Here is a 22,991-nt window from a genome sequence, read left to right as displayed (position 1 = left end):
CCTGCTGACATTTTGTTTTTCAGGCTACATGATAGTTGCGGATCACACCAACCTGAACTGTTCCTATGTGTATGCCGATTGTTTCAATGAGGGAGTTTGATGAAGGTAGAGGTCCTTGGGAAAAATATCTAAAATTTTCATTCCATCATGGCCTTCTGTATTCTGCTGCTGCTCCCTTGGTCTCCTCTTTTACTCCTGGCTTTTCAGTTTGGCACCTCTTTTCACACTGAAGCTTCTGATCTTCAGTGGCTACTGCTTTAAGATTCCCACAGCAAGCTATCTCACTGTCTTCTCTTGACAATCTCAACACAGCTGCTGACACAACATGTGTGTTATCTGGAACATCACATGTCATCTTTGGGGCTCAGACAGAAGTCTAGAAAGACTAATGATTTTGGCTTTTAATTGGCTGACACATTTTCAGATGTGGGGTTTTGATGGTCATTTTCGTCTATCTGACACTGATGACACCCTGAAAATTCTGCCCCTAAAAGGATTTAAATTAATTTAAGTTTGCCTGTTCTGCTGCCATCTAACCAGCACGACACACTGTGCAGGGAAGGTCATCCCATAGCCAGGCCTTTGCGAGTTCCTAGCTGAAAAAGGGCTTGAGGAGCTCAAGCCAACTTGGTGGAAAATTCTGAACATTGCATCCATCCCCCAAAACGAAATACTTCCTTGGGACCACAGATTAAGAAGTTTTTTTTCTTCCCCACCAGTAATTGGCAAACTAGACGAACAGATTTTGGTCATTCATGTGGAATTACTTCAGAGGAGCCCCTGGAAACCAGCCCTTCACTTTGGTCTGAGGCAAAAGATAATATTACTTTTGAACTTGCCCTCAGCTAAGGCTTTTGGAACACTCAAAGGATGCTGTAAGACCTTCTGGCCTTGGGTGCTGTCAGAAGCGGATCTCAAGGTGGCCAAGTCTGACAGGCATCACACACAAGATGGCTTCTATGCAGTCTCTATTGAGGGCATCTCATTGTAAAGTGGTTAAATCTCAAGTAGTTTTCCTCATTAGCAGTGGACACACTTGTCAGTATTTTCTTCCCAAAGGAGAATGCAATCAACTGAAATGCCCTGTGGTTTTCTTTGAGTAGGTTGCCAAACTTTCTGGCACTGCTTTTGTAGATTCTTCCCCTTACATTTTGAAGTTGTTGAGAAATTTGCCTGCAACTATCACAACACTATTTTTTATTTTTTGTACATGCTCCTAAATGAAATACACGTGGCCACAAAACTGAAGAGTAATTCTTCTGAGAATTTGCTATGTGAAGGCCAGAGATAAAGGTACTTTTAAACACAAAATCCAACTTAGAAATACTCTATCTACTGCTGATCATCTCAGTACAGAAGGATGATGAAACCTGTAAGTCACTGGGAAAAAGAAAAGGCTGTGAGAATAACTAAAAATCCAACGGGATTTGTTTGCTGGAAAAAGCTCTTGTAAGGCTTAGCTGAATGAAAGGTGAGGTTCATACAAAACAAAAGAAAGGCCTGTTGAGTGCAGATATCCAAACTTTCAAAGACAGACTGTGATGCGCACTGACAACCTGAATACATGCCAGTCAACCTCATTAAGTGCTATTTATAGAAAAACTGGTGAGTACACCAGGGTGAACAAAGTACTGACTTCATACAGCAGAGGAAAGACTGTTGAACAAATATGTAGATGGTTGCGGAAAATGATAAAAGTGTGAAGAGTAAAACATCAGTATGAGAAAGGAGAGAGAGCAACCTTTTCACTTTCTTCTTCCCTCGGGCTTACTTCAAAAAATAGAAACCTTTTTTCTTAATCACCTTTTCCTACTCATTCTCTGTTTCAAATTTCAGAAGAAGATCCACAACAGAAAACATTAATTAGGAACCTCTTACGGATTTCAGTTAAGTAAGTGGCAACATTTTGTCATTAAATACAGTGAAGGATAATATCATGTGAATTTTATGCTGCAGAAATATAACCTACAAGACAATGAAAAAGACAATACTAAGTGGGACAGGAGGTGATCAGCAAAAGCACACAATATATCACCTCAGGTTACCACCTGTAGAAGTTGGCTGGCAAAATTAAATACAATCAATGTTACATAGAAGAAATAAATGAAACAGTAAATTGCTGTAGTGAAGCTAGATTAATTTGCTGTTATCAGCTCAAGGTGTTCTTTGCACTCCTCATTTTTGACTCTGATGAAAAGATCTTACCCAAGACTAGGTTGTATGGGGCTTTGAGTAACCTGATCTAGTGAGAGAGGTCCCTGCCCATGGCAGGGGCGGCTTGGAACTAGATGATCTTTGTGGTCCCTTCCAAGCCAAACCATCCTATGACTCTATGAACTTCAAATGTATCAGTGCCAGAGTGGTGCTCCCAGAACAGCATGTATCACTCATTTCTTTCTATAACCACAGGAGGGCAAATAGTGGGGCTGGACATACCTGGAATCACAGGATCGTTCAGGCTGGGAGAGACCATGGAAGTCATGTGGTACAATACCTCACTCAAAGCAAGGCCAGCAATGAGGTTAGATGAGGTTCAACAGTATGTCGTCCAAGCAAGTTTTGAATATTTTCAAGAACAGGGATGCCACAACACCGCTGGGCAATCTCTTCCAGCACCTAACTGCTCCTATTGCCAGAATAGTTTCCATCAGATCCAATGGAACTTACCTTATGATCACTGGTGGCTCTAGTCCTTTTGCTGTGTGCCTCTGAGGTGTATCTGGCTCCATCTTCTATTTTTGAAGGTATTGGTGAGATCACACACCCCCTTCCCACCCTAAGCCTTCTCATTCCCAGACTGGAGTCAAGCGGCTCCAGCTGGATTTTGCACTGCTACCTGACGCTCTTTGACACAGGTCGTGGTCTGCAGCATAGACTCACAGTCTGCTTGTCAAGAAGAGATGTTTCCACCACAACGTGAGACTTTACGTTACTTTTTAATGTAGTGTGTCTATTAATTTTGTGGGTTTTAAATTGTGTAGCTAACAAAAAATACTGGAAGGTCTTGAATCAGACAGATATAGATTTGACTTTGAATAAATTATCTCTCTACCAGAAATTACAGTATTTCAAAACTGTTATATTTTCCTTTTCATGGATATACAATAGAATGAGAGTGAATCTGCCATATCCCTGTCTATTTTCATCTGATTAGTCCTCAGGAGAAAACACAAGGTCACAAAGTCAAATTGCTGCCACGAGATGTGTTTGGAGGCTCCTGTGCACTGAAGTGAGCAGTGCAGACTTTTCTTTTCCTTGTATTTGTGACTTATGTCCCAGATCTTGAAAAAGGACTGTGCAGTTTCGATGATGAACCAGGGGAATTATGCAGCTCCCTCCTCAGGACTAATGGATGATTATCTGACATGATTCACTTGGAGCCCTTTTCTGAATCCTCATCATGAAAGAATTAAAAGGCAAAATGGATCATATGTTTAGGTGTCAAAAACATCTCTACGCTTTTCAGAAAGAGGGAACCAAAGATATCAGTAAAATATACTTTTGTCTATTGTAGGAAGTGTCAAAATTTAGAGGAACACACTACGCCTTGATGAACTGTAAACTGCCTTAAAGTTATGACATAAATCTTGTCTAAGCCCACTTCGCATATTATTTTCCTTTAACAAAACTTTTTGATAAACTCAGAATGCTTAATTGGCATAATGCAGTTCTCAATATGTTTGGTGTTACATTTAAAAGATTTCATTTGTTAAAGTTTTCATGTGTTATTAAAATCATTGCTTGGATGTGGTACAGTTTGTATTAAAGGATAATATTCAAACTAAACATACAGCTTTTTAACAGATGTTTAATTACAGCAGCTTCTCAAACTCCAAAATCGTTTGTGGATCTCTTGTTATTTCAGATGAAACTACTTAGATACAAATGTGGGCTACTCTGGTCCATTATCTTTTCACTATTATGGGGCAAGATGAAGTTGGCAGCATTTTTAGCCAAAAAGAGTCGGTTCCTCATTGCCAGGTCTGAGATAAGCTGACCAAAAAAAATAAAACAAATGAGTAATGGATAGAAAAAAAAAAAAAATTAAAAAATTGCTATTCTTTGTCCAAGTTCTTCAAAAAAAATACCACTAAGTCAAAGTGTAACCTCAAAATTCACCTCTTGCCTGCAGTCTTAACTTTTCCACTCTTTGCTTTCTCCAACAAGTTAGAATGATAGAATCACTATGGTTGGAAAGGACCTCCAGGATCATCAAGATCATCAAGTGGTCTAAGTTTGATTTACTCTCTTATAAATATAAAAGAATGCAGTTAGCTATTGTTCAACTGCTGCTTTATTAAAGAAAGCTCTTGTTCTCACACTCCTAACTATCTATGTGCTGGAAATTCACTTTTGAGTGGACACGAAATCTTGGTTAACAAATGTAAAACCAGTTGCTACTAATGAATGCCTAGGGACTAAAATTCAGGGTTATTACATTATTAGAAAACTGAATGTAGATTTGGTACTTTCTGATAGTCTCTTAGGCCCAACAACAGCACAATACCATCTCTTCTCCATGCTCCTGAGAGAGGTGAAACCTGCTAGTTTTTGGCCATAGCAAGGTCACTGAAGACATAGAAGAGGGATATGCTGAATGCTTCACTCACCCTTGGTGAAATTCACCCCTTTGTAAGGGACAACCACACTGGACTCAGTGGCACTTCAAGAAGAGCACTGGGCTTGTGCTGCCCCTCTGCAAAGAGATTCATTTACTTTCCAGTGATACTAATGCTGCCTTCACTGTGAATGAACTCTAAATGTGTAATATGACATCACCTTGCTTCTTAAATCCCATTTTCTGGATAAAAATCTAGTACAAGCAAAGATCAAGTACTGAAATTAGAGAGAGAAAAGATGAAAGGTTGCCAGTAACACACACGAAAGATTTTAAATAAATATTTTAATTCTATTATTGGCATTTACAGGTAGAAAGCATACAGTATGTTACAATTTTATCAAAATGTGAAAAATATGGATGTTACATAAGTAACAAATGTAAAAAAAGTATTTTTCTTACCTTCCCTGAAAGTAAGAAAACTATTCAGCATAGGAAAATATTGATATAAAAACACAGCTTAGGTAAAAAAAAAAACAAAACAAAACAAAACTGAAGTTTTTACACAGTACGATAGGTTCACCAGATCTGCATGAAGATGTAAGGACTTCTTGAAGTTCTACTTTACCTAAAACTTTAGGGAATTTGGGACAAACAGTAAGCTACATTAATGAATCTACAAGTAGTTATCCCTCATATCCGCTCCAAAATGCTAGAGTGCAGTAATTTTCTATACAATAAATAATTCTTCGAAGTTTCCGTCATAGAAAATCATATAATGCAGAAAATGCCACTCCAAGGTCACAAAGGCTAGGCAGTGCTTTAATAATAATTATGATAATACTTATTATAGTGCTTTATAATGTCTAAGCACTTCAGATGAGTTAACTAATTAGTCCTCACAACACCCCTGTAAGGTAGGTGTTTATCCTACCTTTCCATAGTACAGATGGGAAAATGAAACCTGGGGGGAAGCAGAGACTGCAGCAGCAGCACAGCTGAGGTGAGAGGTCAGGAGATGGGTAAATTGAGGGTTTTTTTTCCCTGGTTCCTGTTGATCATGCTGCTGCAAGCCAAGGCTGCCTGGCTGGGCTGATGAACACCCATCACTCCCCTCCCACTGGAAGCACTGAGGGGGGTGGGCAGGGACTGGGGTTAAGCATCTCAAAATATTCCGTAGAGATTCAGAAGCTCTCACACAACTTTGTCAAAAAAAAAAGAAAAAAAACAAAACAAAACAGAAACAAACAAAAATAAAAATAAAAACAAAACAAACAAACAAACAAGGTGAAAAGAAAAACATCTCCTAAAGTGCTGACTGGCTTGAGCTGCTTCTAGCACCTCTTGTATGGAATAAGACTTACAGCACTGTTGCCAGCAATTATTCAAGCTGATTTCATCCGTAAGTTACATGTGAGCAACTGCAGGATATGGTAACTACGTTTTCTGAGACACCTCACTACCACAATTCCTTCATTTACCATCCTTCTTCCATGCACTTCCTTAAGGAAAATTCAATCCTCAGTACTCTTGCATCATAAAACACATTAGTAGCTGGACACAATATGCACATCCTTCACAATTACAAAAAAAAGCAGAAAAAAATTTAGTTCATTTTCAGAACAAAGCATTATTAATTTAAGATCACAAACCAAACAATGGTAAATAGGAAACCCTTCCCCGTGGCTGCATGCCGAATATCTCGTCTTCAAATACAATGCATGCAGGAGAAACAAATTCATCCAAGCACAATTAAATTAAAAATGTTTTAAGTCTCTTTCAGCAGCATAATGGTTATTATTTTTAAAGTCTCCTCCAACCAAACTGGCCTGGGGTTCAGATGCTGACCTTGGCTTTTCTACAACCATATAATGGTTTGACTGGTCCCTGGGGCTTTGCACGGTGGCAATACCAGGAGATAAAGCCTACACATACTGTTCTGCTTCCCCATCCTTGGAAACAGGCTTCGTTGTACCACCTTTGCTGTCTTCACTTGCTGCTGCTGCTGTTTTTTCAGGAAGCGATGCCAAATCTTTGAAAACATCTACATAATGTCCAAAGCCCGGGCCCCAGTTCAAGAGGTTGTCCCAGTTGAAGCTTCCCGCCTGCTGCCCCAGCCTCGCGGGCAGGGAGCTCTCCCCTGCGCTGGTGGTGGTCGCCTGTGCCCCCACCGGCCCCCCCTCGCCTCGGCGGCCAGGGTACCGCCGGGGCTTCAGCCTGGCGCCGTAGTTGTCCTCATCGTCCGCATCGGACTCGTTGACCTGGGATAGCTTGGGCATCCTGGAGGTGTAGGCGATGGGCTTATCCCTGTCGTACTCCATCTCCGAGCAAGTGAAGGACTCGTGGGAGTCGCTGTCGGAGGAGGACTCGGGCGCGGGAATACCATCAGCCGGGTTCCTCGTCCGGGACAGGGGCCTTCTACAGTCCTCCTCAGAAGAGGAGCGGCCGTGGTCTGCGCTGCAGATGCTGGGGTTTCTGGGGCGAGGGGTGTTCAGTCTCTCCACCTCTTCGATGGACAGCCCCACTGGAGGAGCAGTCTCCAGAGGGATCTGCCCGATGGGCTGCTTCAGGCGGCTTCCTGGTCGGGAGCTGTGGCTCGCCATGGTCTGTGGACTCTTACTTCTCCTCCCCAGCCGCGTGGCGTAGTTAAAAATGCCGGGCTGGCAGACATCGTTGTGCATCTCCAGCGGGCTCCCTTCCCTTATGGCGAGGTGCAGCTCCCTCGCCGGACTGTGCCTGTAGAAAGTGGACGATTTGGAGAAGGGTGCAGGGCTGTGCCGAGACAGGGGGTTGGGAGTAGGGCACGCCGAGTGGCTTAAAGATGTTGTCCTCAAGCCCTGCCCGTAGGCGGGCTGGTAGGTCAAGCTGCTGGCTCCCAGGGGCATGGGGGACTGCCGTGCAAAGCCCAGCGGGCTGTGCCTCTGGATGGAGAACTTGGGCGTGTGGCTGCGGAATTGCTTGTAGTGCTGGATTATGTCGGCATCCGAGGGGGCGATGCTGCTGGCGTTGTCAATGTCGTAGTGCTCGATCTCGGGCTCGGGGGAAGCCAGCGGGGCGCTGGGGATCGTCTCCGTGGTGCGCGGGATGTCGGTTTCGTCGTAGATGAGATATGGGTTTTCCCTTTCAATGATATCTGGTTTGGGGTTCCCTTCGGGCTGCTTCCTGACAGTCATGTCATCGCCATAGGGCGGGATGTTGTCAGGGTCATCAAACGCCACGTTCTCGCTCCCTTTTTTCTTCTTCTCCTTTGTTTTCTTCTCCTGTTTCGGGCCCTTTGACTTCTTGCCTCGGCACTGGTTGCAGAGGATGAGGCTGAGGACCAGCAGTGCCAGGACGGTTGCGCAGCTGCCCACAATAGCCGGCACGGCCCAGAGGGGCAGGGACAGCTCGGCGGGGTGTGGGGACGGGAGGCAGATGTGGCCACCGTTGATCCCTGCTCTACACTCATGGCCCGGGGTGCAGGAGACCCCCAGGCACGCCACCACCACCTCGCACGTCTGTCCCGTGTACGCCTCGGGGCAGATGCAGGTGAAGCCAGCGCGTGTCCCAGGCTCGCAGCTGCCACCATTTTGGCAGGGGTTGGAGGCGCAGGCGCCTGGTGGGACACACTGGTAGGCGTACCACTGGTTGATGCACATCAGCTCGCCCCAGCAGGGACTGCTGGCACAGACATTGGGGCCGCGGCAGCCGATCTTCACCGAGGGGTCTGTTTTGGAGAGAGTGGCCAGGCTGTGTTTGCCAGCAAAGGGAAGGCTCTCCCCACCATACTTGATGTAGGAAATGCAGCCATCAAAGCCTAGGAGAAAAAGCAACAGTTGTGTCAGGACCTAAAGACTGAGTACGCACTGTTGTCACAGGCCAAAGATACTCTGAGCATCAACGCTATGCTAAAGGGAAAATCTTCTCGATCAGCAAATGCCGAGACCTTTGGTGTGCCTCTTTGCAAAACAAAAGGGAAAATGGGAAATCCAGTGCCACAATAGAGGCAACAACCTTTTTTTGTGATGTGGCTTTAAGCAGCGTGCAGGGTAAATCGTGTTGTTAGTTATGCACGTGAAGCTTCCAGATTTTCATGACTGATTCTCCTGTATGCTGAGCTTACAGTTTCTACCCCCCATTTTCATGTCACATTGTGATTAATGTAAAAAATTCTGCAACATTAACCCCGTGACAGTGTGATATCTGAGTAACTTCACTTATTATGCTATCAGGACAGCCCATCCACAGGACTTGATGATCTTAAAGGTTTTTTACAGCCTAAATGATTCTGTGTTTCAGTACCTAACAATCTGTACTGGAAACTTTAGACTCAGGTGTAAGGAATGTTTTGTTGATTCTGTTAAATATTTCCTCTTTGGCTATAATAACTATTTTGGTCATTCAACTTATGATGATTTTGAGGCATTCACATTAGACAGGAACTGAAATCTATTTTTAAGCAGAACAAGGTTAAATAAAGGCTGGCCATGCTCTGAGCTTCTGACATATCTTCTATACAAGCATCTTTGAAAACTAATGATTTTCACATCTAAGTTGTGCATGGAAATGGAGATTAAATTTATTAAGCAATTCCTCTAAGATATATGCATGTCACTTATAAAAATGATGCCCAGATATCTTAGTTAAACTTTTAAGTCCACCAAAAAAAAGTTGAGAAACAGACCACGATTCTTAACTTTAACACTAAGATTTCAAAGCAATGAAAATAGTCTTAGGTGAGTAAATAAAATGTACCAAACCCTACAACTAAGATGATTAAATTAACATATCATGCTTTCTAGAAGGCCTGACAGACATTTTGCACTCCCATTGATTTTATTAAATCTGAAACAAAACAGGCAATCGTAAGGAGAAGCCTAAATATAATTTGATACATTGATCTGGCTTTTAGGAATTCTGTAGGCTGTGCAGGAAGAGGAACTACTGTCCAATTTGGAAGTACCCTACCTCAAGCTCAGAGACTGGGAATAAAATTCAAATTGAGGAAAAAAACATACTATAAATGAAATGGGAAAAAAAAGGCATTTTGAGTAAAACCAGGTAGCTTACACAACTTAGTCTGCTCGCTGAGCAGATTAGATCTGAGGTTTGCAATGCAAATTGATACTTCTGTGATTGCAATTTGCTTATCTTACAGATAGAATGTAAGTCATCTTAGATTCTCAGATCTTTATTATAATGCAGTTTCCTCTTGTAGTAAAATTGTTTTGCCAAAATACTAAGCAATGAGCAAATTGTTGGATTTTGCAGAAACATTATATCCTCTCAAAATGCATTGTTAAACTGACTCAATTTTCAGTTTATAGACCTATTTCACTGATCCTAAATGAAAGGCTCCATTGTTCAGTAAATAAGCCAAGAATTCAAATGGTTACCATAGGGAAACATCTATTCTACTAGTATTTAATGTCTTTAAAATGAATTTGAACAAATATTCCTTCTAATGACTTCATTCAATATACTTAAATGGTTTTGTTTCTAATTTTCCCATACTTCTAAAACTTTTTATTATCCACACAGAGAAACCTGTGTGCAGCTGGCTTGGCTGCACAAAGGGGAGCTTCCACTCCCCTTTGCTTGTGTGCCTTCCAGTTTCCCTTATTCCGAGCTGTTTTGTTATTCTGAGCTGTTGCCTGTTGTGCTTCAGCTAAGCCTCCTGTCTTACTGTCTCCTAAAATTATGGCAATACTTTTATGTCTCTGAATCTCAAGTGGTCTTTTCCCAAACTTCCCATAGCTTGGTTGTAGTGCTGCCCTGTCAGTGATGGCACTGAGTTTCAGTGCTGAGAGAACCAGGGAGGTGGCATTATGCCCAGACTTTGTGTGATGGTTGTCTGTGAGATTGTAGGAAAACTCAGCCTTTTGCCAGCCTAATAATTCTCTGTGTTCCCCAGACTTACCCTTTCTGCAAGGGTTCTAGGGTAGTGTAACTTTACACTGACCTCTACTCAGAGCTGTGACAAAATGGTACATTAAGATGTGTTTGCTTAATTATGTTCTCAGTGTCCATGTGTGCACTTGCTGTAAGAACCACGTTCACGTCTCCTTAACTTCTGATGTGTTCTCCTTGGGATCCCATGCGTGGTGCCAGGGTTACAGGAGCACATTATTCAAGACCAAATTTATCACCTATCATCAATAATCAAGGAGAAGGAAAGTGCCACTTTCTGTCTAGTCAGTTCTAAGGCATCGCACTTGGGTGAAACAATAAACAGGAGGAAATTTTCCATGTGTTACTAGTGCCAGAGAAAACTTCATTTCTGCAAACATATCGCTGGAATGGAAGAACTACCACTATGAATGGGAACTTTGTGAGTGATTGTGGAAATCTCTGTAAAAACAGGTAGTACAGAGATAAATGTTATTAATTTCTCCTCTGTCATGAAACAGCAAATATACTCAAGTTGTATGCAGTGATATCACAGTTTTCCAACCTTCAAAGTATGTTGTTTTAAAATTTGAACACCTTCTGATGTCAGAAATGAAATATGAGTGGGTATCAACACCCAATGCGTTTCACTAAGAAATGCAAGTCATATTATCTCAAGGGACATAAAAGAGACTTCTAAGTTTTGCAAATGTGCTATTTCTCTATTATTTCCATTATGAGAGAGTGGTTTCTTTCAGCATTACTTATATTTTCATTTTCTCCTGTTTTTACATTCCAAAATAAAGAGGAAATTGAGGATTTAGGTTCAGGTGAGAACCCAAGCAGAATGGATGATTACCTTGCAGCACGCTTGGTGGTCCCTTGCAGCAGTGGTGTGATAAACAGCAATGGGGATTTTGTCAGGTCTACCCTGGTTTGAAATGTTACTGGGTATACCAGTTTCACAGCCCTGGAACTATCACTCACATTATGTTTTTGTCTGCCTTTCACAACACTGCAGACATTTCTGACTCTGAGTTCATGCAGAGTTTTATACCTCCCCCTTGTAAATCCTTGGTATGTCATACACAATGTAATCCAATATTAAAATAAAATCATATGAATAAGAGATTTTGGATTGTGTATTCCTAATGGAAGCCAGACATTCCTAATTTGTCTACCACAGCATCAGGCAGTGGTGAGAAGTTAGTGTCCTCAATTTCCTTTGTTCCAGCTTTCCTACAAGCCTCTGATTTTTCCATGCATACGCTGCTCATAAAACACACATATAAAAAGGCTAAAGGTTAGCATCCATATGATTTCATACCACATTTCATACAAATTCACAGTACACAGATGTGAAGTGTGAATTAAAGATACTTTATCTGGTCACAATTCTTGAAGTCTGAAAGATTTCTCAACAGAAAAACTTTGTGAAACCTATGCCTGCATTGTCTGGACTATCTCTCTGTAGCTAAAAATCATTTCCATCTTTATTTATCACTGGGGGAATGATATCAAATCTATGTTATCTACTTCTTTTGCCAGAGTCTAAGACAGTTGCTTTAACTCTTAAAGGAAACTGATTTGCTTCTTAACAGCTAGTTGTCAGTCAGAGCGTGGTTCCTTATTGACCTTGGTTTCTGTTGCTCAGAACTAAATCCTATTCTTTGCTTGACAGCAGGATAAAGCAGGAGGAAGTTGGAATTTCAGAAAATATTTTAATCATATTAATAACTGGCTAAATCCTGCAGTACTTACCCAAACCCCTACTGGGACAAAGTCCTCATTTAGCATTTTTGCCCACATAAAAGATTTGCTTTGAAATTCCAGATTCTGATCCAGGTAAAGAACAAATCATTTTTCTCTCCATTAGCAATTAATATTAGAATTAAAACAACTGATTTACAGCTAAGCAAGCAAACCCAACCCTTGCCTCCAGAAAGGCCTGCAGATGGAGTGCCTGAATTTGCAAACAAGAAGGTTGCACCATGTACTGGAAGAACAAAGTCTGCAATCCTCACTCATTCAAATTGCAGTTTTTCTGGCAAAGGATGGAAGTATACGAAATACTGATAACGAATCGCAGTACTTTCTGCAACCTTTAAGCAAATGGAGACCCTTTGTCTGCTCCAATCTGCTTATGAGCACTATATTTTTTAAAAAAAATAATAAAAATTACCTGCAACTGTGCTCTTGAAAGGTTGGCTTGATGGGATTCCTCCCAAGGAAATCGTAAGAACATTTAGTCCACCGAAGTCTTGTGTGGGGTGGAGAATGTCTCGGCTGTGCGTCTGGTCAACCAGCAGGACAGTGGCAGACCCGTTCTTCTCAATGAGCACCGAGTGCCACTGACCATCTGCAGCGTACACTTCTGGGATGTTTCTTTCCACCTTCCCAGCAATCCCAGCATCGGACACGTAATGCACTTTCCCACCTTTTATCTGCCCAGAAGAATACCAAATGTATAATTTTAAAATGATGCACACATAACCAATGTAATGCCTGCTCAGTACAGCTACAGTGACATGGCTCCAGGTGTAACAGGAAGCCTGGGTGTCTTTTTCCCCAAATAATTACTTTGTACTAAAAATGCATTATTTAGTACTAAAAATCTGACCACAGTTAAATACATCATTGCATCTGTAGAAAACTCAGAGCTGCCATCCACTCATTCCCTGGTCAATCTCGTAAGAGAAAAACCTACTGAGAGGCCAGAAATTGGGCATGCATATGACAAGACATTTTAACTAAAAAAAGAGTAATTTTTCTTCCTTCTTCAATACCATGTGCAAAATGCTTCGCCGAGTAAATAGATGTTTGTCCTATCCTCAAAAACCTGATTTTCATTATGACATAGTAGGAATATACGTGGCATGGGAGGACTTGAGCAAGATTCCCATTTCATATCTGTTTTTTTCTGCTAATTTTCATTTTGTAGAAAAATAGTTCTACTTTAGAAACCCATCTGACTAGCTGCAAAATCTATTATTTTGTGTGAATTTTCAAATGGTGCTTCCACTTAAAAGCCAACTGCCTTTAAACCTGTGAGCTGTTAGGAAAAAAAGGTACTGTTAAATTCCATGAAAAATTTCTTGGCTTTTCCTCTAGGAATGACGCCTCACAATTCTACTGAATCATGAGATGCAGGATTTCAAACCTCTTATTAGCTCAATATTGAACGATCCCAAAATGACATCAGTGCAAATTCTGCATTTAGGAGTGAAAGAAACCCCAACATGCAAAAACTGTCAGCTTCTCCAATATTGTATATAAGATGGGTACATCAGCTGACCTCCTAAAGGTGTCCAGACTTGTGTACAGCCCCTACTGGGTGGCTCTGCAACTTGTGGCCAGTTTCCTTCCATACTCAGCACATTTGGTCATACGTGCTAAAAAAGATGACTACTTTCCCTCCTATGTTCCATGCTGCAGCTTGGTTGGGCTGTGACCTGTCACATGAGCATGTAGAACGTGCCCATGCATAGTCCAGGAAAAGCTGAAGCCCCAGGTTTGCTGAAAACTCTCTGAGCCTCCCATGCTTTGTTCCAGGAAAAATAACATTCACCTGGGAAGAACTGTGAGGTGACACACCAGCTACAAGAATGCTGCTCTCGTTTCCAGAAACTGTTAAATGCTCTGGATTGGCTTCTTTAGTGATGCAAGCTGAGGGCTTTGCTCATACAGAGCAGCTTTAATATGGCTGTAAGACCACGCTCATGTCTTGGCAGCAGCCTGAACTGAACCTAGCTAGCACGTATTCCATTTGGATCAAGAAATACAACGGTTAATATGTGCACGCACGTCATTTATAAATGCAATAATCTGGACTATTTGACAATGTTTTGTTTGAGAGTCTCTTTGATAAAGCTGCCCCTCAGAGCTAGGATACTTTTGTTACTGGCAAGCACAGGTGGCATACAGCTAAACTATTACACAGCCCAAAGAAAATCCCACATTTGGAAATGCAGACACACAGACTACCAGAATGTATTAAACACCAGTTACCAAAATCAAAAGTATTTATAAAAAGATTAACTGGGCCAAATATATATGTCTATTTACCCCTGTAACAGGTTTGTTAGTCTTGTTCTGTCTTTTATGCTCCATGAAAATACTGCCTTGTAATTTGGTCTTCATGTAAAAAAGTAGTATTTTAATTTTCATGTAACACCATATCAGACAATATCCTCTAAGCTTATGGGAAGACTAAGTACAGAATCATAACTTTTAATTCCACATTAGAGAAGAACTGTAGAATTATTTACCTGTCAACAACTGATACTTTCCATGTGGATTTATGACTTTAGCTTTATTTCTGTTTCTTTAAAATTGCATGGGACTAATGTTAACAGACTCATAAATAACATACTAGTGGCTTTTGGAAAATAAAATTTCCAGAAATGAGACTGGGCTATGACTTCTTCAACCAAGACAAAATAAGGAATATTCTTCTCCGTACCTTGAAGCACAACATATTTCCAAATTTAAAAGAAATGTTGATGCTGACAGTATTATGTAACACCCTTTCTGGGTCTTATTTAAATGGCAGAGCAACTGACAAGCAGCATATAATGAAAAGAATGAACCATCAAAGCAAACACGTTCTTAACTACAAGGATGATCAAAATCTATTAATATTCTGAGTCTCCTTTACTGAACAAACGGCTTCTTATTTGTCTTAAATCTGAGCCGTTGCCTTTACAGATTTATAGCCTACTGGATGAGACATCCTTTAAAAGAGTTATATTCTGATTTACTCCTGAAACTTGATAGGTGCATAGAATCACAGAATGGTTTGGCTTAGAAGGGACCTCTATAGATCATCTAGTCCACCCTGCCCCCTCACCATAGGCTGGGACATCTTCCACTAGGCCAGGTTGCTCAAAGCCCCATCCAGCTTGGCCTTGAACACTTCCAGGGAGGGGCATCCACAACTCCTCTGGGCAACCTGTTTCAGTGTCTCACCACCCTAGTATATGCATATGTAAGCTCATATAGGTAATATAAACCATATTCTCTACCTGTCTAATTCACAGTCATTGAACACCATGTCAGAAGAGACCTCAAGGATCGTCTGGTCCAACTTTTCTTGACAAAAGCATGGTATAGACAACAGGGCCCAGCACCCAGTCTAGCTGAATCTTAAATGTATCTGATATTGGAGAATCCTCCACTTCACTGAGGAGGTTGTTGCAATGGCTGATTGTTCTCTTTGTGAAAAATTCATAGATCTTAAGAGCTAGAACTATGCTAATTTAATCTGATTTCAGATGAGATTTTCAGCTAAAACAAGGCAGACAATTTCACCTTTAACCTGCTGTATTTATCCCATTATTTCTAATTGGATTAGTTGCAATGTCTATTATTTGTAGGAAAATAAGCTGTGACAAAGAGCTTTCGTAATAAGGAATCTCATACACTCTTCCTTTTTGTAGGGAATTTTCCATCTGAATTTGACCACTGCTAGGTTTTGTGTCTTTCCTGGATTAGGGATCCCTTTGTATCATGAAGGTCTCTCTTGGGTTCTTTGAGGAGAGTTTACATTCATCATTTAGTGAACCTGCTGTTTGCATTCTCAGTGGGTCTGATTTATTACCACTTCTTTAATTTTACTCCATTCCCTGCTACACCAAAACCAGTTACCTAGAAGAGGAAAAATGTGGAGGCATGGAAGTAGTCACAGGACTTATAGCTTTTTGCTAGCACAATTTTAATACTAAAAACACACAGCAGGTTTTATCTGAATGCTTACACTTTGGGCAGCAAGCGTATTAGAAGACCCAAAAATCAAGTTACAAAATTGCCTCTTTTGAAGATTGACAAGAGAGTTCTAAACAGAGAACCCTAAAGTTCCCCTTATGCACTGGGTGACACACTGACATACTGCGGTGACCTACACATGGGTTGGCTTCACTGACGTCCTGGACCACCACCAAGGGACGTGCTTGTTGTGATATCTACTCCGGGTAGGGGCAGCAGTGCAGAAGCCATACTGTACTAACTACAGCTACATCACTGCAGTTTTAGTAACTAGCATCATCTGGGAACTTTTCAGCAGTAGTCAGTACAGTGATGTTACCTCTCCTTCCCCAAACTGCTGCATCTGTTACTAGGCAAAGCTCTGCTCCTGGCCCTTGCACAGCTGGGTCTGGGACTTGACACCCTCTGCTTGCTTGTATAACTTCAGCAATATTAACAATAATAAGAGTGTTTGCATAAACACACCACTAGTGCTTGCAGCCAGGAAAGGCAATTTTCCTTTTTTTAATAAAGCTTGTAGAGCTGATCTAGCAAATTCTACTAGGGAGGAAAAGGTAGTATTTGTTTTTTTCTCTCCAGAACTCAAAATAATGAGATCTTATCTGCTAATATGACTGAGGTAGAAACATCCTATCAGATGATGTGGTAAAAGTGTACACCAGGGAAGCAATGCACACTTGCTTCTTAGATGCAGCCGGTGTGTCAGGAAAGCTCTGCACCTCTCTGATCAGGCAGGTGGAGAATATCCATGGGGCTGAAGCTTAGAAAGTGTGAATTTCTGTATGAGTTTCTTTAAAAGTCAGCAAAAAAAACTTGGAAAGCCTTATAGCAGTCAAGGAAATCTGGAGCTTACACCAGCCCAATAAAGGGGCTTGCCAACATCACTGCTGTACTCATTTAGAGTTATGAGTAAATGGACTGAGTCATAGCCAGGAACTGAACCACCGCTTTCTCTGGAGAAAGGTAACTTCTGCAGCAATAAACTCTTTGGGGAAACAAAACAAAACAAAACTGTGTGGCATTTGAAGCATTAATTCAGGCTACATATCTCAAAATAATTTAATATTGACATTGGTCTGTGGGTAACCTCATGAATCCAAGTTACCCCTCACTTCCTAGTTTGATAAGCATGAGCCATGATAGTAGGAATTAGTGAAAACTTTTTGGCAATTGTTTGCTAGCTTAAAGAGGGTCTGGGTTTGAGGACTGAAAAATCAGAAGATAAAAGGCCAATAACAAAACAATTTGTTCTGCAGAGTGTAACTTAATGATGACAACAAATATGGCAGAGAGTACCGCTCCTGCTGCCTTGAAACAGTCACTACTTGGAGTCTAGACAAAACTGATTAGATACAAAACCATCAAGATCTTCTGATACCTTGGCAAATAGCAAGGGGATTGTTGAGAAGATGAATGATACTGGAGCAGCGCCTAGCCTCAGTTAAAGACCTAATATTTTATAAAGGAAACAGCAAGAGTAATGGAAAAACGTGATTTTGATCCCCGTGCAGGAGGCAGCCCGCTCCCATCCAGCCCAGCATCAGCTGTAGTCTTACCCTCACGGTGGTGAAGTTGCTGCTCTCCTGGACATGAACTAAAACGCCGTTCTCGCTTCTTGTCCTGAACTTCACCTCCAAGCGGTCCACGCTGGGGGGTCCCGGGCCAGCCCCTCGAGTGCTGTGCCTCAGCAGGTATTCTCGCCTCTTGTTTGGGCTCATGTGGTAGTCCAGTCGCCCTTTGCCCTCCAGTGCCAGGGCAGTGTCAGCAGTAAGGTCTGGAGGAGGAAGGGGAAGGGCTGAGTGCGCGGCTCGTCGCAGCTCTAGGGATTATCTGCCTAATAATGGCCCAGTTCTTTCGGAGCAGAGACCAAGTTCAGAGCAGGTCAAGGGGGAGAGCAGGAGTGAACGGCAATTTCAGCCCCTCTGTTCTTTGGCTTCAAGCAGAATGTGTGTTTGGGAGTGGGAGTGTGCTAGTAATTTACTGTTGCTATCAGTCAATAGTAAATTAAAACTCGCTAGGGAACAAGTGAGGGAGGAGGGGAAAAAATTTGGCTCTCGGAACTGCAATTCCTTCCCAGGGATGTTACTGTTTCCATTACTGCAAGCAGGGTTTCATGATATATTGAACTCCATGCTCTTCAGGGCAGAGATAATGACTTTCTATTTGTTATAACATTAAAAAAAAAAAAAAAAAGGCACAGCACCGACTACCAAATGCTGCTAAAATTATGGCTAAATTCTTCTGTAAACTGGCGCAATAAAACCACATAAATCAGCTAAACAATAATGGGATATGTAAGGAAACAAAGCCTAGTCATTATACTAAAACTAAATGGAAATAAATCACTTTGCTTTCCTAGACAACCCCATATTGATTTACAGAGCCATCCATATGCGAGTTAAGAACCCCAGAGTGTAAATGGCTTGCTTTCATTTACATTTACCATATTTTCTTGCATATAATCAGATGGTCACTTGATAAAAAAGGCCTACAGTTTGGAGAAGTCATAAGCACAGGAACACAATGTTTGCATGAAGGGAAGGGTTTTCCCTCACCCTCTTGCCTTCCCCCATAGCAGACAAATCCCTCCTATAGGATTATTTTACTTACTGATTATACAATATTGGGAAGCAGTAGTTTTAAATGAGTGCTAGTTACCTGAAATATGACATAGAGACCAGAAAACATATGTAACTTGTTGTTCTTTTTAGCTCATGGAAGGACAACGAGTCAATGTGGACTTTTCCTTCAAAATTCTTTAAGAGGCAAGCATGCTGCTTGCTTTCATTATTTTATAAAAGTCATTATCCCATGCCTCTGAAAATAAACTGTTAATTGCATTTGGTTAAACCATAGTTAGATACACATTAAAGAGAAAGCCAATAAAACCCACTCCATACATTTTTCACAGTGCTTTCCCGTCAGTCCATCTTTGCAGTGACACTGCTGCCACGACCAGTGATCAACACAGGTGCCACCATGCTGGCAGGGGCTGGTTGTGCAAGCACCTTCTAGCCTAGGACATCTGAAACAAATCAGAAGAGAAGATGCTGAGGAATGTGTGCACAAATAAGCAGAGCAAATATGCTGGGAAGTGTCCTGTGTTGAATCATGCTCCTCTTCTTTCCCCTAAGAGATGTAAAGATGGAGAGGTTCTTCTCCATAGACAGCTCATGTTACTAAACAGATCCCAGTTTTCAGCGTCAAGTTATAACAGTCTTATGAGAGACAGTAAAACTGCTGTTATCTGTCATGCAAGAGAAGGAGGGAGACCTTATTGCAGCCTTTCATTACTTCAAGGGGGCCTACAGGGAAGATGGGAAAAGTCCTTTTAGCAGGGCCTGTTGTGACAGAACAAGGAGTAATGGTTATAAACTAAAAGAGGGGAGATTTAGACTGACATAGGGAAGAAATGTTATACACTGAGGGTGGTGAAACACTGGCCCAGGTTGCCCAGAGAGGTGGTAGAAGCCCCATCCCTGGAAACATTCCAGGTCATGTTGAATGGGGCTCAGAGCAACCTGCTCTAGTTGCAGATGTCCCTTCTCACTGCAGGATGGCTGAACTAGATGACCTTCAGAGATCCCTTCCAACCCAAAGCATTCTATCATTCTATGAAGCTTTTTACCTGCTTTTTTACACTGCAGATCTCCACAAACTTCACGTTGCAACAAAGAGCTTAAACTTGGGGCTTGAAAGAGGAAGGGTGAGCTAGCAAACTTGGACGAGAAACTGACATTATTGCTACAACTGTGACTTCAAATACAGAGATGGAAAAAACAATAGAATCAGATAGTTCATAATTTCTGAAAGACTACACGGAGGATATGAGGGAAATTCAGTGATACTTGAGAAGCAGAGTGAGAGAACAGACATTGTGGATTATAAAGAAGTAAGAGGGAGTAGAGGGCTAGCAAACAGTTTGAATACAGTCAAACCCAGGTGGAATTTATAAAGAAACCAAATAACAGGGCTATACTCTACTGCAGCCTGCAAAGCAGCATTAATATTACATTTCTGTTGTCAATTATTAATGTTGCTTTTTTGAAGCCTCTGTAATCTTTTGTGAACCTCTCATCCAAATTCACCTTATTCCTATATTTTTCACACTTTACAATACATTCCAGTCATTTTTTTTAGAAGAAACATCTGACAGTGCCTGAATTGAATAGGATCTGACTTTCATGACATCTTCCTTTATTGTAAATGCAGTCCATATGATACCACGTATAGCAGACGTACTGATCTAAGATTCCTTGAGCTGCCAGAGCCTGGCTGGGTTCCAGGGGACGTCCGTTGACTGCAAACTCCATTATACAGCCCACAAAATCATGGCTTTCCACCTGTCCTCTCCTCTGAAGAATGGGCTCTACAGACCTGATGCCTCCAACAGTAACTCGATTTGGTTGCACATCGAGAGTCCTATAAAAGAGTCAGAAAAATAACTTACCAGTATCAGACATTAAGAATGCAATGGCAACACAAGAACTGTAATCTTTTGCTACAGTCTGCAGATAAAATTCCTCTTCCAATTTTACATTTTACATTTACAGTAATTTACAGTAAATTCAGTAGTGCCTGAACTAACATTATAATGGATGTGACTAAATTCACACTCTGTTATGGCATGTCAAAATTCCTATTCACTTGACTGAGCAGCATGCTTGAAATCATAGTGAATAAGGCTTTATACTCAATTATCATTTAAATTGTAGATGATATTTAAATAACTGGAAGATGGATTCATTATTTTGCAAGATATAGAACTTTTTTGAGTGAGGAAACGCATGTGACAGAAAATATGATCGTGATTATTGTCAGAAATTAGCTGAAGTGATTTGGATTAAAGTTATTCTTATGTCCAAAGGGGATACGAAGATGGGACAGAAAGGCTTCTTGAGTTAGTTACGGGCAGCACAAGAAATAGGTTTCCTCCCTGTGCTGGCCAAAGTTTAGAAATGCAAACAGTAAAAGATGACTTTTGGAAATTACTGAAAACAGTGTCAAAGTAATTACTTTTTTTTTTTTTTTTTTTTAGAGAAAGGAGGAACCAGGTGCTGTTATTTCTTACACCTTTGTAAGAAACAAGAGGTGTCATTTAAATAAATAAATACCTCAAATCAAAGCCCGAAATCAAACACTGGAGTGAAATATAGGTCCTACTAGAGTAATAGCATTTTGAGTCTGAGCCTAGTTTTGGCAAAAGAGGTACAATTCAAAATTTAAAAGTGGAGGAGGCTTTGCTAAAGATTTGTAGCACTAAATATTGTAGAGCTACAAAGTGTCCAAGAGTTGTGCTGTATATTTAAGAGACAGTTGATTATAGCAAATACATGTGTTTTACTAACTAGTATTTATACATTCTCAGTAACTGTGAGCTCCTGATATTGTGATTTGTTACCTGTTTCTAGATTATGATGTTATAATGCTCTCAGAGCATTAGGCAATAAGTCTTATCCCCATTTACACCACAGTGCAGACTACCCATGGCCCTACATTACTTCTGTGCCACCAGAGAGCTAGGGGACAGAGGAGGAGTTGAGAACTAGAGATTTCTGAATTAAATCCTTGTCATGAAAAAACTCCATGCTCAAGTAGAAGTTGAGTTAGCAAGTAGCAGTACATGTAGAAAATTTAGTTTGCTTCTGCAAAGATGGAAGAAAGTAGCACTGGGAAGCCTTGCCTTTGCATGCCTCTGAAGGACGGCCGCTGAGGTATATCTAGTCACCCTTGCTTGAGGCAGGGCTAAGGGCATGTAATCATTATTTTAAATTTCTCTGGCTTTAGAGGGTAATTTCCTTTTCATTTTACTTTTCATTTTACTCCAGAGTTAAAAAAACAACCAACCAAACAAAAAACAATCCAAATGAATAATTGTTTACCAGTCAGTAGAAACAGCCACATTGCTAACAGTGCAGTAGCCTGGCTCCTGATCCTCAGAGCAGGAATCCACAGTCAGTGATGCTGCCTGCAAAGGCCACACACACAAATACGGTGAATATTACAAGGCTGTAGTCCCCAGCCACATGAAACATTTATGATTTATTGCATTACATCAAGGACATTGTTCTAATGGAGCACTTATATATGACTTTGTCACTTGGGATCACAGGGTGCTTCAGAACCACTGATCAACTACATTCTGCACCAACATAATGGATACCAAGATGTGGATATTAGCAGAGAGAGAGCTAATTGACTGCCTCATACAGAGAATCAGTTAAACACAAAGTTTTTGGATTTGGGTTGGGTTTCTTTCATGTTTATTTGCTTTACCCCTTGAAACTGCAGTTTCTTTGGCTCGTACCGTATTCTACTCTCTATCTGAACAGAGAGCTGCTCCCTCCAAACACAAAGGGCATTTCTCCAGGGGCTTCAGTGATAGTAAACATATTGCTTGAGCTTGATAAAAAGCATGCTACAAAAGCTGTGAGCACAAACACTGGGATTACTAGTTAAAAATAATAACCAACTACTCAATAATACTCAAAGGATAACCAAGCGGGCCTTAATAAGGGAGTCCTTAGGCTGGTATGTCGTGAGGGACGTTTGCCCCATGTTGATAATGGTGAAACGTGGATACCTGCAGTGGGACCATGCTGATGTTCAGAGAAGCACCAGGAATCACCAGCACTTAGAGCAGTCTTCCTCTTTATTATCTCCAAGCCATCAAGCCCCAGACAACAGGGTTGCCCCATTACCCATTTCTGTCATTTACACTAAAGCAAATCATGGCACTTTTATTCATAAGCTCTGCAAGTCTAAGCAAAGCTTTCACTGAAATCATGAAATAATTCCTGCT

At 41.2% G+C, this 22,991-nt stretch overlaps 1 protein-coding gene across 1 annotated transcript in view; it reads right to left on the bottom strand.

Annotated features, from left to right (window-relative positions):
• Nucleotides 1–5,928: 5,928 nt before the first annotated feature.
• FAT4 (FAT atypical cadherin 4) overlaps nt 5,929–22,991 on the bottom strand; it is a gene marked incomplete at its 5' end in the record, with an annotated part of 142,412 nt that continues 125,349 nt past the window's right edge. Inside the window, 6 exons of the mRNA XM_008938683.1 lie at nt 5,929–8,354; nt 12,609–12,870; nt 17,746–17,963; nt 19,090–19,214; nt 20,432–20,611; nt 22,072–22,157. Coding sequence (XP_008936931.1) covers nt 6,484–8,354; nt 12,609–12,870; nt 17,746–17,963; nt 19,090–19,214; nt 20,432–20,611; nt 22,072–22,157 — 2,742 coding nt within the window. The remainder of the gene's footprint in view (nt 8,355–12,608; nt 12,871–17,745; nt 17,964–19,089; nt 19,215–20,431; nt 20,612–22,071; nt 22,158–22,991) is intronic.

Source organism: Merops nubicus, unplaced genomic scaffold (genome assembly GCF_000691845.1).
Source record: "Merops nubicus isolate BGI_N331 unplaced genomic scaffold, ASM69184v1 scaffold5024, whole genome shotgun sequence".
Taxonomy (NCBI): domain Eukaryota; kingdom Metazoa; phylum Chordata; class Aves; order Coraciiformes; family Meropidae; genus Merops; species Merops nubicus.
Note: the sequence above shows the minus strand (reverse complement) of the source record. Positions and strands in the feature narration are given on the sequence as shown.